This window comes from Podospora pseudoanserina, chromosome 6 (genome assembly GCF_035222485.1).
Source record: "Podospora pseudoanserina strain CBS 124.78 chromosome 6, whole genome shotgun sequence".
Classification (NCBI taxonomy): Eukaryota; Fungi; Ascomycota; class Sordariomycetes; order Sordariales; family Podosporaceae; genus Podospora; species Podospora pseudoanserina.
In genome coordinates, this window is record NC_085925.1 from 148,199 (window position 1) to 162,279 (window position 14,081).

The window sequence follows — 14,081 nt, forward strand, 5'->3', positions numbered from 1 at the left end:
CGTCAACCGCCACTCGCACTCCCAGCATGGAGACGCAGCCTTGTCTTACGTTGATTCAAGCCGCCAATCAAGACGTTGTAGGTTGGATGACCAGGAAATGGACCACATGTGGATCTGGTCCACCACCACCACACCAGCCACACAACCTTGTTGAGATTACCCCTGAATGCTCACACTGGCCACAACAAGACTAATATTGGGTCAATTTCTATGGGAGTTATACCAAAATGTAGCTTAATCACTGTCAGAGTCAGACATTGCATCTGCTTCTCTCTTGCGCCTGGTTTGAACCCGATGACGTGCGCTGCGCCGCACAGGCTGGGCTGGCTCTGGCTGCTCCACATCCTCCTTAGCTACCACTTCTTCCTCCACCACCCTCCCTTCAATACGGGCCTCTTCCAGATCACAGAGCCTCACAAACTTGGAATTCGAGTCTTCTCTATTCAACTTGCGCCTTTTTCTTGCTTCCTGGGCCTTTTGGGCGTTCTGTTAGTACCTTACCGCATTAGCTTTATGGATAAATGCTTTAGATCTTGTTAAAATACAGCTTTTGTTTGTGGATTTTACAGTGTATCTGAGCCCTGTATATTACAGGGCCTCAGAGGCAAAACGATGGCTTGAATCAGCAGTGTTTAGGGACTGCGGTTACCGGAGCGGAGGCTCGGCCTCCGGAAGCAATCCGAGGTCCCGGGAAGCCGAGCGCTAAGGCCGGTGCCCTGCAGTGGTCAAACGGTAGCGGCAACGTGGCCTGCAGTGGCCAAACGGTAGCGGCAACGTGGCCTGCAGTGGCCAAACGGTAGCGGCAACGTGGCCTGTAACCTTATATTTGGATAGCGCACTTAGCGGGCGTTCGGGCCCGGGAAACGCGCGTTCAGGCCCGGGAACGGAATCACCCTCGGGGAGCAAGTAAGAGGCCGATGGCCTATAAGACCTCTGCCTCACACCCTATCCACTGTGGTATTTTTTAGTCTATAAGGTTCAATCAATATACTGGTTCACTACACTCATCAGTGCCTCACAAGCCTATGTTACAGTGATTCTCTTCTATATATTACAGGGCGCCGCCCTGTAATCCTCCTTCCTTCAGTGCCACGGCAACTGTCGAATGCTGCAGTCAAAGTCTTCTTCGCTCTCAGTGTACTGCGCCGATAGCTATTTGAGCCTATATTTACAGGCCTCAATAGCACCTATTTCAACATTAATTAATATACCGAGTATAATCTACCGTCTACTTAGCGTATTATAATTACCGATAATAATTAAACTACTAATCTAATAGGCCTGAATTAAATTAAGTACTTTAATTATTATATAGTATTTCGTATAAAAGGTAAATACCGGTTATTAATCCTTAATGGCTACAAAAGCTATTTGTCACAGTTAACCCAACAGCAGGCCGCGCCACATGTGGGGCGCAGGACGCCCCTAACCTATCGTTAAGGAGGTCAGGGGATGACCAATCAGGGGTAAGCAGAAGTGCTATGGCGCCAAGGCTCATGAGCACTCTGCAGGATGCAATGTGCTAGGAGTGATCAGAGGGATAGCACGACGAGCACTTCGCAGGATGCAATGTGCTAGGAGTGATCAGGGGGATAGCACGACGAGCACTTTGCAGGATGCAATATGCTAGGAGTGATCGGGGCCGTAGCAGGGCGAGCACCTCACGGTCCTGAGGTCTATATATACGGAGGAACTGGCCGGTATAGATAGACAGTTCCGCAGTATGCAATTCAAGCTTGTATTCACGGTATCTAGTGTTTACATTGAGACATCTTATTGTACACTGTTTAGCTGCACCGAGCCACGATTATTCAGAAGTGCCTTCGACCAGTATCCCTTTCAGAGGTTCTGGATAGGGGTTCGTCACACTATTACTTAACCAAATTTAAGCATTATTACTAATAAAATAATATTATTATACTCTATATACCTCTATATTCCTTCCACCTCCTCGAGTTACTCAATATTAGTTATTTTAGGCTGCTAAAATAAGCGTACGGTTATTAGATCGAAGACTTAATATATATATATATTAACTATATAAATAAGCTCGAATTCCTATATACCTTCCGCAAGGCCTTCTTTACCTTTATAATAAAAAAGAATATATAAAGTAGCTTTATAGGTACTAGCCTTATACCGTACGATCTAAAGAAAGTACTTTTTAAGCTAAATATAAAGTTTTATACGCTAATACCTTTAAACTTACGGCCCGGTACTATATAAATTTGGGTCTCCTAAATACTATATAACCCTCGAGAAGCTAACTTATAATTAACGTTTATTAAGACTCGTATTATTAACTATTAAAATAGCTCCCCGACTTCGATATTAGCTATAGTGGACCAGCTTACTAAAGGTATAACGGCTATAATATACCAGGTAGCTCTTCTTCGTACAGAGGTCTCTTCGCTCCGTAAAGCCAATAAGGCACTAAGCAAGCGCCGGAGAGCCAAAAGAATACGTGTGAGGCTTGGAGGGTCACTTACTATACAAGAGGCACAGGATCTATTGGATCAGAAGGCCGTGGGCGAGCAGATAATCCAGGAAAATCGACAAAGTAGTGGTGGTACAGGGGGGTCTCGTACGAAGACTTAGTGCTGTAGTGTATGCGGCAAGCCTGGCCATAACGCGCGCACTTGCCAGGAGGCTGCAGATGCCTCAGACTCAGCTGTTTCTGATGTTATTATAGTTGGTTGATAGTTTCGTTGTATTATAATGGAGGATGGTATTCGAAGGGTGATTAAAAGTGACCGGCCCACTTATATGACCGACTCGCTTATAAAGTACGTTATGTGAGATGAGTATCTTAATCTTAGGTAGGTGAATGACTGTCACATACTAGGACTACTGCTAGCCTGTATCGAGAAGATTATCAGTGTGCACCTATGCAGGCCCATCCATCGGCCTGACGACGACTCCCCAAGCATGGCCACCATCACCACGACAGGCGCTATCTCGGGCCAGCCCACGTACATGACACTCGCTTATGCCCTCGAAACCATTGTAGATTACACTTTTCTGCGAAAACAGAAAATAACAAGGCTCTACAATCCCTTTGCGGTTACGACAACAGCCGCCACAACCGGCATGGCGACAACGACTGGCAACTACACGGACAGACAACTTCGAAGAAGCTGAACGCCTGAGCAAGTTTGTGGGAACTTTTACGATGTCAATTACTAAGTATCCTCGTTTTGAGTGGCCAAGCAAGGAATATCTGTTCTATAATGTGGAGGAGTGCCCTGGGTCTAACGGGTAGTGTGCGGCGAGTTCAACTATGCGATTGAGCCGCCCTACATCCTTGATGTTTCCTGTACCCTCAACGAAACTGACTATCTAAACATGCCGGAGTACCTCTAGCCGTCCGAGTCCACAATGACAGAGGTGACACAACTCATTCGAGATTTTTGCTCCTCTAAAAACCGATGATCCTACCTGTCTTCAGATGACCAAACGAGTGGGCGGCGAGAAGCGCCCCTAGGTATGTTCGTCTGGAGCAGATAAATCGGCAGTCGCCGTCACAAACAATCTGGGAGGCCTTTTCCGGGTGTAATAATCATTCATTCACCTTCTACATGACAATGATGGTGAAGCTAAGGGAGTCGGGGCATGGGGGGGAACTAGATACATTCTTGGGCTATGTCGGTGGTGAAAAAAAGTAACTATGTGCGTTGAAAGTGAAAGGAATTCCGGCACATCCAGCAGAAGCACCAGCCAAACAAAAAGAGTATTTTTGACAACTGCCTTGACCACCACTGCCGCCGCCATCCTTTTATTGGGGGCTTTATTTCCTGGCGACAAAAGTCTGTTTTCTTACACATTGACGGTGGAGCCGATGGGGCCGAAGCGGATGTTGGACCAGACAACCTTGCTGTAGTGTTTGTTAGCATCTGAACTGCACAGAGAAGCACAAGAGGCAGGCGAGGGACGTACGCGTTGGGGTAGTTGGCCTTGACCTCGGAGGGAACACCGGAGTCTTGGGCGCAAGGGCCACGGGCAGCACCGGGCTCGCCCTCCTTCTCAGGGGGGTAGACGGAGTCGAGCCAGAGCATGTTGGCGTAGTGATCAGCCCAGATGGACATGACGAGGACCATGGGGATGCGGAGGGCAGCGTTGAGCTGGGGGAAGTCACCGACCTCACGGAAGCGGTTGCGGTCCGTGAAGACATCAAACTGAGTCGAGCAGAACTCAGGGGTGAGGTTGGGGCTGGCTGGGATGCCGTCAAAGGTGGGAGCGGGAGCGAGGATCTTTTGGCCGTTCTGGACGAAGAATTGCTCAAGGTTGTCATCCTGGAAGCGGGTGACGACGGTGAACTTCTTGGTGGTGTCGACGGTCTTGCCCTTGCCGTAGAAGTCGGGGTTGCCCATGCGGTAGGGGTTGTAGTCGCAGCCGTTGGCGTCGCAGCCACCAGCGAAGCGGTCCTCGGAGTAGGTACCACCGCAGGTGTCACGCTCGCAAACGTGGTAGTTGTTGTTCTCGCAGGCGTGGGGGGTGAAGGCGTAGGCGTGGGCATTGGACTCCCTATTCTGCGTGTTAGCTTTTGTCGACTTGAAAACAAGATGGACCGGGTCGGTTAGACATACCAGACATCGATCTCGGCGCAGCAACCGCCATAGGGACCGACACCAGCGTTCTCATCGTTGGACGACTCGCGCCAGCCCTCAATGTTGGCCTTGCCACCGACGAACTTGAGATCACGAGCGCACTGGGCGTCGCAGTACTGTTTCCCCCCCCCCCATCATGTCAGTGGCTGGGAGGCAGGGCAGCGGGTGGGAGAACTTACACCAGTACCGTACTTGGCACCAGCCTTGTTGGTGGGATAGCTGCGCATGCCACCATCCTCCTCCATGGCGACGAAGTACAGGGCCGAGTTGAGACCGCACTCGACCGTGGAGAGGTCGACGTCAAAGGTGAACTCGTTGTTCATGAGGGTGAACATCTGGTACTTGGAGGCACCGTTCATGAGGTAGAAACGAGAGCCGACGTTGGTGCCATACTCGTGCTTGGTGACGAACTTGAGAGTGAGGGAGTCACCGCTGGTGGAAGCACCGTAGGTCTGCTGGTAGTTGCCGGCACCCTCCATCAAGCACTTTGACGCGCAATCGGTGGCGGTGCTGCAGGCAGCTGTGTTCCAGGCGTTGCCATCGTAGCAGTTGGTGCCGCCTGAGGTGTGGATCCAGCGCCAGTTGGAGTCGATGACGACCTCAGCCTGGACGGTCGTGCAATTGGCCTTGCCCGTGCACCTCTTCCAGGTGATTCGGGGGTGAGTCTCGGTCTGCTGGGTGCCGACGCCCTGACCGGCGACGAGGCCGGTCATGAGGGAACCTGCGGCCAGGTACTGAAGATACTGCTTCATCATCATGGTGGGCAACTCTTGGTGAAAAGATGGAAGAAGGGCTGGTGTTGCGTGATCGAGAAGAAAGAAGGACGTCGGTAGCACAGCGCGAAAGGTCGTTTATATGTTTTCCTGGGTCCAGTCAAGAGAGACTGAATTCGGACTGAGAGGGTTCTCAGGCTGTGACGATCCCGACCTCGACTCCCGTGCTGGAGCCTCCCGATTCGGAAACTTGGTTCCAGGCACCACGTGAACCATCCAAAGAGTCGCTGCGTGGAAGAGTGAGCCGAATTCCCATATCCAAACCTCTGCGGTGCCATGCCATCTAATTGATCAGCCAACGGTTAATCGTCCATTGCGAGAGGAAGAATCCGCGAGGTGCCTTGGCGGTGGTAGCGAGATAGATTAACTGCCGTGGAGATCTGGGGTAGGCAGATGGAGAAGGCACACGATGTGGTGTGGTGTGGCGAGCGTAATGTATTGTTGTTTACTTGCCGCCAGGGTTCTTGCTAACCCCCTGCCCCCCTGCCCCTCTGCCCCCCGAATATCATTGCACCTCCACTACAGGCAAAAGTAAGAAAGAAAAGAAAAGGGGGCGATCCTCCTTGGTGCAGCACGTAGTAGTAGTAGGCGTCAGGCGTCAGGCGTCACGCCCACTGATGATCTCTAGTCTTTTTCCCGGGTCGGTTTGGGCCAGCATTTGGAGGCATCGCAACTGAACACGGAGACTTGGCCCCGCAGTGCAACGTCGTCTCCAACCAGAGGTCCCTTCCCACAGCCATGTTCCGAGCCGGCCATCTTTTGCTCTAAAGCCAATATAAACGGCAATTAAAATCGGCCCCTCACTGAAGTGCCGAGCCAACTTCGATCGGACACCCCATTGGTGTTTTTGACGTCGTTGGTAGCCCTCGCCCACTCCATGACACCGTCTCAACCGGCGCCGAGACCGTTGCGGGGGCGGCAGTTGATGCAAGCCTGGCCGCCCACTGCAACAACACCAGACCTTGGCTTTATATACGGCTGGTATGATCTTAATTATCAGCTTTCGGATGCCTGTACCGGAGTGCCTTATTTGCCCACGAACCCCTGCACACTTCTTGTACACTCTCGCCTCATTTGTTGCCAATCACCGGGCGTCTGCTGCCAGGTGAGAAGAAAAGATAGGCGATAGAGGTTGGCGGCCGTGTTTGCCCCGTGAATTTAGCCCGGAGAATGAGCAAAGCGGAGCCCCCCGCTCCGATTCGTGGGTCGGCCGTGTTCGGCCAGACTACAGTCTCCCATATTATTTTATCTTGTTCCTGCAGTAGGTAGGCAATGAACTGTGCGAGGGCGGTTATTTCGTGCCGGTATCAGTTCCTGTTTCTCCTCAACAAGATATGCTCTGGGTTAACCTGCTAGTGGGGTCCTCGTTCCTACCTAAGTCTTGACTCCTGAAGGCGAACTGAGCTCTTCAAAGCGGGTTCCTAATGAAGCCGTAAATGAATAGAAAACAAGCTCTGCTCCGAAAGAACTCTATATTGCGCTATTGTGTTCCACGTAGGGCAGTCATGTGGTGTCGCTTAGCCACCAGTGACCACATCCCGATCTCTCCAAATGAAAGCTTCTTCTGAGAAATGGGTAGCGACAGTGGAAGGGAAGTCAATTTCCCGGTAGTACACACAAGACTTGAGAGAGTTCGGAATGACGGACTGTTATCCGGAATGCAGATGGGCTTGGTTGATTGGAAAAGGAATGGGTTTGTGGTGATCCAAAGGCTCAAGTGACGCTTGGAGTGTTGTCTGACGAATGACCAAAATCACCCGGAGATATTGTAATGAAGAACAGGGTGCAGTGTTGCCACTCCCTTGAACAATTACAACATTTTCAGATGCAGATGGGCCAACATGAAGGTACAATCTTTCAACCCGGACAAGGTCAGCACTGGCCTGGCCAAGTGCACCAGAATACATTGCAATGATATATCAAACAACATGTATGAGTTATTATTCCCAATAGCTATCATCACCAAGTATGAGCATCAGCCAACACACTCTCAGAAGCCTTCTCGCTGAGCATGAATGTGGGCAGCACCGGGAACGGGCCTGGTACTCTGGGGAAAGCACTGGCATCGACCACCCTCAAGCCGCGAACGCCCCTCACTCTGAACTTGCTATCCAACACTGCGTTGGGGTCAGAGTCAGCTCCGATAGCACATGTGCTTGTCGGGTGGTGTCCGAAAATCTGGTTCTTGAGCCACTCAATGTCGGCGGCGTCATCGCATGTGCCGTCGGCCGACATTCCGCCGGAGCATGGCGGCTCAACAGGAGAAATTGGCCCGAGAGGAGCTGGCACAGAGGCAAATAATCTCCTCACAAACTTGACAGTGTCCAACTCAGCGGCCAGATCCATGGCCGTGCCAGCGTCACCTTCTTCGAACAAGTGAAAGTTGATGCTCGGCACATCTCTGGGGTCGGCGCTGGTGAGGAGGACTTTACCGCCGCGCGACTGGGGTCCGATCTTGACGGTCGAGAAGCCAAACATGTTTGGCGGGTCGGGCACAATGCTATCAGTGGGTGGCCAAAAGCCTCTGAGTGCGAAGAGCCCGCCGACGAGAAACATGTCACGCTCGTTGTAAGCCGGCGAAATGCTTTTCCTAAAGACCGCGTTGAGAGTGGCCCCCTTCATGTACGGTCCCTGCTGGCTTTGCCAGAGCGTGACACAAGGGTCCCCGGGTGCTCCAAACCAGCAAGCAGGGTCGGCCGGGTCGGGGGGCGGAGTGGTGAGATTGCTGGCCGCGTGGCCGACGATGGGAACCTCGTAGTTGTCTTGCAGGTTGGTGCCCACACCTGGGAGGTTCTTCACCAGAGGAATACCAAAGGAAGCTAACTCTTCTGCTGGACCAATGCCCGAGAGCTTCAAGAGCTGGGGTGAGTTGAAGGTGCCACCGGACACAATGACTTCCTTGCGGGCAAAAGCGCAGCCCCATGTCCCATTGTTGGAAGCTGTGTTCCTGGGATCTGCTCGATAGACGGACTGCCCTTGGAGGTACTCAATACCTGTTGCCTTGGGCTTGCGGTGGGGGTGATTGATATCTTTGAAGGTCACCTTGGTCGCCAGAGTGTTGAGCTGAATCCAGAGCGGATACTTCTTCTTGCCGGCAGCGGTGAGGGCACTGGCGGTCTCCAGAACAAGATCTCGAGAGGAGAAGCGACGAGCATTCTCGTCCCAGTGAACGGCAGAACCAAATACACCCACACTCTGGTCGCGGGCCGGGTCAAGGGCGTTGACGTCGGCTGTCAGGTGGTCGACAATATTCAGAGGATCTTGACCGAGGTCGTCGGCAGCCTCAGCCATCACCGTGGTCATGTCGTCTTGCCCCACCCAAACAGATTCATCGCTCATGCTTGTGTCAAAATAACCGTTGAAGCCATGACCCGGAGTGCCAGATGGTAGATAGTGGTTGTTCTCTATACGAGCAAAGATGGATCGCATGGCGGTAGGGCTGAGAAGAGACGGGTTGTGACATTAGTTCTCTGCCGATTGCCGCGGGAAGAAAAATAAGGGGGTGAGAACTCACTTCCAACTTGTATCACCGGTCAGATCGGCTATAATTTGCCAATCGCTGTCACTGGGCAAGACGGATGACATGGCGTTGACAGCAGAACTTCCCCCAAGAGTTCCACCGCGGGGGTAATGAATACCCAAAAGAGTCGCTCCCGCAGGGGGGCTCGTGCCGACATAAAAGGTGCCATCGGTTTTGCGGTACACGCGATGGTTGTGCTGCAGTAGGCGACTCTCATTTGCGTAATTGCGTACAAAGAAGTCCCATCGCATAGAGGCATCCTGGTAGGGCAAAAAGAATAGCGCCCCAATCTCGGACGTGGGGTTGTTGCTTTGGTCATCGCCGGCTTCGACCAAGAGCACAGAGTGGCCGGCCTTGGCGAGGTTGGTTGCCAGAGGACCACCTCCAGGTCCAGAACCAACGATCACATAATCGTAGACGTTGTCTTCTGGTTTGGTGTAACCACCATGCCCACCCCCGCCGCCACCAAAGGCCGGGATGGCGAAGATGGTCAAGCCGGTGAGGATGGTTGTTGTGAGGCGTAACATGGTTGGAGGTCAAGATAGGTCTAGTCAGACCTGGCCAAACTTTGGTGGCTCTTTGGACTTGATGATTCGGTGAAAAGAAACAACAGAGGAGGTTCTCTCATGCTTTATAGATTCTGTAGCCACCAGGTACTAGTCGGGGCTTCTTCGCAAGATGATCCCAAGGTAAGGGACTCGCCTTCCTGTCTCTGGTCGATTTCCAGCCTCCTGGATCACCTTTAGCTGTTGCGTCCCACTAACAAAGCCGCGATGTTGCGCTGGACCAGGGGTTTCTGTGGTTGAGCGGGGACGCCTTTCCTTCCCCGGACATTCCAGGCACACCACTGCATGTCAGCACTTCCCCGCTCCGGCCAACTTGTCGGAACAGACCCGCGATTGGGTGTTCTGGCTACCGAAGGGGGGTGTCGTTGGTGTAGAGAAGATCTCAAGAGAACCCAACATGCCTCCTCGACGTCAGAGCAGAGTCGGCTTGTGGCATGGCGCGTTAAGTATGAGGATGTAAAAAATAAAAAATAAAATTAAAAAAACAAGAGATGGAAAGACTAATCTTACCATGATGAGTCTTGGCATCTGCAGGAAAACGGCTGCCAGCCCCTGTCCATTCCGAGTTGGGTTGCTTTTTGCCCTTGCCAAGGCCTCTACCATGTGCTGTTGTCTGCAGTGGTCCCTTGATGTTGGTTTCAACGGTCCATCTAACACCTAGAAGGGGAGCCATCAAGGCAATAGTGTGACTGTTTCCCCGCTCGTGGCAGTGGGATCCGGCGACTCGGAAAGGATCCAGGAAGCTGGTAGCTAAAAAGCCGCCTCACAGACGGACTATTGATTCCTTGCCACGCACATAACAGTGTCTAGTGATGTACCTAGATACCTCATTACTAATCCCAAGACATGAACTTGAGCGTCTGCCCTGCCCATCGACTAGCTACATCTTTGACCTTGGCTGTTTCGTAGATGAACCAGTCATACGGATATGCCACATTTTCCTCGCTCAGGTCGGCTTCGGGAGGGAAGCTCCCATAGGCGCCAACAACCACGACGTCTTTAATGGTAGCATAGCCTCTCCCGTCAGAGGAAAACACTGCATTTCCAGTCCCAATTCCGTCAAACACACTCTTCTCTACCAGCACCTTCCCACCACTTCCAATGTCAAGACCTCTCTGTGGCTTCTCGTAGAACGAATTGAAGATATGCCCAGTGCCGGATCGGAACGACAGGGCATTGGTGACGTTCACAAAGTGGTTTCTCGCAAATGTTATGTGGAATTTGTCGTTGTCCTCAAGAGCGCTGCTGTCTGGGTGCCCGATTGCCACGGCTGAATCGAAGGCGTGTGAGAAGCCGTGGAATTTGTTGTGGCTCACCGAGATGTAGTCACTGCCGCTAGTGATTCCTAGAAGCTTTCCACCCGAAGCCGAGATGTCTAGATGGTCGAGCCAGATGGAGCGGCCGTTCTGGATAGTGATAGCATCGGTCTTGGTGTTGGAGATGACTAGGTTACGGATGATAACGTTGCGGCTGTCCTTTAGCAGCAGGCTGATACCGCTCAGAGCTGTTAACAGCAAGTGTGGTGTGTCAGTGCTGAGCGACAAAAAAACTTGGTGTGTGAAACAACATACAGCTTCCAGGAGCACCGATAATGGTCTTACTGGACCCTACTGCAACTTGGATGCCTTCTGCCTCAATAGCCGCACCGACAATAACCACGCCTACTTCTGTTCCTGCCATGGCAGCGGTAAACTCATCCACTGTCTTCACAAAGTTGTGCTCAGCCCCCCAGCCGCCAATAGTTCTGTCCATGTGCCATTCTTGTCAGACTCGTCTTTGGCCGTGGGTAGGTCCAGATGATGATTGATGGTGGGGGTTAATACTCACGCTCCGAACACAGAACAATAACCAATATTGCAGGCATCGTCGTATGTTGCCTCTTCCTGCTCTTCCCAATTCATCTGTCTTTTCGACAGAAGACGGGGCTTGTTGATCCTGACGGCGGTGGCAACTGTGGCAGCTGTGGCCAACCATACAAGGGAGTGTGCAGTACGCATCTCTGTGTGACGCTTTCTTATGACTTCAGACGTCACGGATCCTTGTAATCTTGTTTGATCAATGTGGGAAAAGTCACCCCTTCTTAAAGGGAGTTGGTGGGTGCGGGGGCAAGCGCTCAAAGTTCATGGGGTATCTGCATCTCATCAACACGTCTGATAGTCTGTTTCCCCCGCTTCATTTACCATGTGTGACGTTTGTCTTGGAGAATGTTGCTTTCAGTGGAATATATTAACGACTAGAACATTCTTCGAGGCTTAAACGGGTAATTTGACTTCATGCGACACCAAGCCCGGTAAATGGTCCGGCTTGAAGGGCTGCGCCAAGAGATCTACATTTTGATTTTGACGTTCCGCAGCGGTGTTTCTTTAAAGCCCGTTTCCAAGTGAAAGTAAGCCAGGAGTTTGCGTACCTATCTAGGTGTTAGAGTTGAAATCAGGCCTATATCCGGGGACAGGCTCGACGGAAGGGCTGAGAGTGGACAAACTACCCCCAAACATCGTCTCCCGTTGTTGCAGCCCAGCATGTGCCTTCCACGTGGTCTGATATTATAGTATATTTCAAAGATTATTTGCTATGTTATAAACAAAGCACCAGGTAGCAACAAGACCATATCAATCCAGCAATTTCTATCCTTCTTGCCATGTTCGTCATGGCCAGTACTTCACATAGTAAGGTGTCTTTATAGGTAGACGCTCGCATCAACACCAACCCCGCCATGTTCCCGAACCTGTTCACCTACACGGGAAGGACCCAGGCCAAGAATAAACAGGTATGCTTTCAGATCCTCAATCTTTCTTTTCAGCCAATCTAGGCTATTTTCAATATCGCCGTCCTGGTAGGCGAGGGGAAATCCAGCCTCAACAATCACAACCTTTCTTTCCTGCTCTCCTTCCTCTTTGTCTTCGAGGAGGGGCTCCATCTCCATGGTCTTATCTTTGATTTGGTACTCAATCTCCTTCTTATCCTCGGCTAGCTGAGCCAAGGTGAGCTTCATAGGTCCCATTACCTGAGCGGCCAGGGCGGGGTGGTTTTCCTGCCAGACCTTGAACTCGGCAGCTTCCAGGCCTGCCTGCGTCATTTGCCTCTTTGATTCAATGTTGACCAACATCTCGCGGCGCTCGGCAAGGAACTTGGTGGCATCTTCAAGCTGACTTGTAACTTTCCCCAGAGCCTGATCAATCTTGGCAAGGCGCTGCTGGTGACCAGCCATTGCAACCATCAGATCCTGGTACTGATGGAGCTTCTGCACAAAGCTGGATTTGGTGGCATCAACAAGGAACGAGATGGCTTCGTCTTCTTTGTAGGCAACGGGAGCGGCAGTGTTGACGGGCTGGTAGGCGTCACTGCTGGCGTTGGGTGTTTCCTGATCAGTACGGCGGCGCTTTCGACTGGCTGCTTGGTCGCTATCAGTCTCGGCAGCAAGGTCTGAGTCTTCGGCCCCGTTCTGGAATGCCAACAGCTGTTGGGCAGCGGACATGTCGGTGAAGACAGCAGGCTTTTGGCCATTGGTATGTCCGTTAGTTTGACCATCGACTGTTGCCGCCGGGGTGGCCGGTGTATCATCATTGACTGGAGAAATCTCGTCATTGGCTGCCGGCACATGGCTAGGGGCCGAGGGTGGGGGTGAATCATGATGGCGCCTTTTCCTGACAGAGGTGCGGGTTGAGCGACGACTCGGCATCATGGGCACGCCGTCATCAGTCTCAGGGGTTAGCTGAAAGGTTGAAGTGACGTGCTGCAAGCCGGGGTCAATGTCCAGGTTGGGCGGTTGCGGGACGGCAGCGGCAATGATGGTATCGCCCTGATCTTGCTGTTGGTCGGGATGCTGCCCCTGCCACGGGTCTTCTTCCTGTTGGATGTTTTGAAACTGCTGGAGCTGCCGATGCTCTTGGGCGCTCTCTTGGGCTTGAGCGGGTCCAGGCCCAGGAATGACGGGACTTGTGCTAGGGCTCTTGCGGCGGTTGCGCGCGCTTCGAACTCGACCCAAGCCAGGAAGTAAGCGTGGCCTGACCCCTTCAGGTATTCATCTATTAGAAACTGCGTCGATTCAAAAGCGATTCAGAAGGAAAAAAACAAAACAAAACGCCAAGGGGTCGTGTTACCTTCTCGGCTGAAGACCTCTCGGCAGTAAATCTCATCAGCCTCCTCAATGTCGGTGGGGATCCAGCGGTTTGGGTCGGAAGGAACACGAGGCAGGCCACGCGAAGGGTTCTGGGCGTGGCCGAGATAGAGAAGTCGCTTAGCTTCATCATAATCCAGAATCTGGCGTTCCCGGGACCAATAGTTGATTTGTCCCCAAACGGCCTGCGACGACGTGTTGTTGAAGTCGGCGAGAAGCGCGGCGCGCGAGAGCCTGTAGCGTTGGCACAGAGTCTCCAGAGCCTGAATGGCCCTAGGGTTCATGGCCTCCTCGCCGCCCTGGGGTGCCATGGCTAACTAACAATGCTGCTGTACAGTGGCAGAATCGGCGTCACGCTTGGAGTCACGATGAAATGATGAAATTACGAGGCAAGTTGAGTTTGCTACTATGCGTCTGCAGCGTTTCCCGCTGTTTTCCCGACACGCCAAGTTACTCGGTGCACCGTGCACGGCCCTGCCACACCAATCTTGGCAGCCC

At 52.2% G+C, this 14,081-nt stretch overlaps 4 protein-coding genes across 4 annotated transcripts; all 4 read right to left on the minus strand.

The window, feature by feature from the left end:
* Nucleotides 1-3,545: 3,545 nt before the first annotated feature.
* On the minus strand, nt 3,546-5,365 carry QC764_0088100 (uncharacterized protein; the record flags this gene model as incomplete). The annotated part of the gene is made up of 4 exons (XM_062940896.1): nt 3,546-3,874; nt 3,937-4,524; nt 4,587-4,723; nt 4,787-5,365. The coding sequence occupies 4 exons, from the start codon at nt 5,363-5,365 to the stop codon at nt 3,817-3,819; spliced, it is 1,362 nt and encodes a 453-aa protein (XP_062797045.1). The 3' UTR covers nt 3,546-3,816.
* Nucleotides 5,366-7,339: 1,974 nt separating this feature from the next.
* Nucleotides 7,340-9,913, minus strand: QC764_611490 (uncharacterized protein; the record flags this gene model as incomplete). The annotated part of the gene is made up of 2 exons (XM_062949630.1): nt 8,895-9,913; nt 7,340-8,819 (listed from the first exon to the last, which is right to left on the minus strand). The coding sequence occupies exons 1-2, from the start codon at nt 9,425-9,427 to the stop codon at nt 7,340-7,342; spliced, it is 2,013 nt and encodes a 670-aa protein (XP_062797046.1). The 5' UTR covers nt 9,428-9,913.
* Nucleotides 9,914-10,210: 297 nt separating this feature from the next.
* QC764_611500 (uncharacterized protein) lies at nt 10,211-11,492 on the minus strand. Its single transcript, XM_062949631.1, has 3 exons — nt 11,294-11,492; nt 11,038-11,210; nt 10,211-10,970 (listed from the first exon to the last, which is right to left on the minus strand). Exons 1-3 carry the CDS (start codon nt 11,461-11,463, stop codon nt 10,300-10,302), a joined length of 1,014 nt encoding a protein of 337 aa, XP_062797047.1. The 5' UTR covers nt 11,464-11,492; the 3' UTR covers nt 10,211-10,299.
* Nucleotides 11,493-12,116: 624 nt separating this feature from the next.
* QC764_611510 (uncharacterized protein) lies at nt 12,117-13,982 on the minus strand. The gene is made up of 2 exons (XM_062949632.1): nt 13,567-13,982; nt 12,117-13,477 (listed from the first exon to the last, which is right to left on the minus strand). Exons 1-2 carry the CDS (start codon nt 13,892-13,894, stop codon nt 12,144-12,146), a joined length of 1,662 nt encoding a protein of 553 aa, XP_062797048.1. The 5' UTR covers nt 13,895-13,982; the 3' UTR covers nt 12,117-12,143.
* Nucleotides 13,983-14,081: the final 99 nt, after the last annotated feature.

Bases quoted from the DNA above. Each gene is read 5' to 3' on its own strand.
- QC764_611500 (XM_062949631.1), bottom strand. From the start codon at position 11,463: ATGCGTACTGCACACTCCCTTGTATGGTTGGCCACAGCTGCCACAGTT. The intron at 11,211-11,293 runs GTGAGTATTAAC...GCACATGGACAG, and splicing joins TATTGTTCTGTGTTCGGAGC to AACTATTGGCGGCTGGGGGG. The intron at 10,971-11,037 runs GTATGTTGTTTC...TGCTGTTAACAG, and splicing joins TATCGGTGCTCCTGGAAGCT to CTCTGAGCGGTATCAGCCTG.
- QC764_611510 (XM_062949632.1), bottom strand. From the start codon at position 13,894: ATGGCACCCCAGGGCGGCGAGGAGGCCATGAACCCTAGGGCCATTCAG. The intron at 13,478-13,566 runs GTAACACGACCC...GAATACCTGAAG, and splicing joins AGAGGTCTTCAGCCGAGAAG to GGGTCAGGCCACGCTTACTT.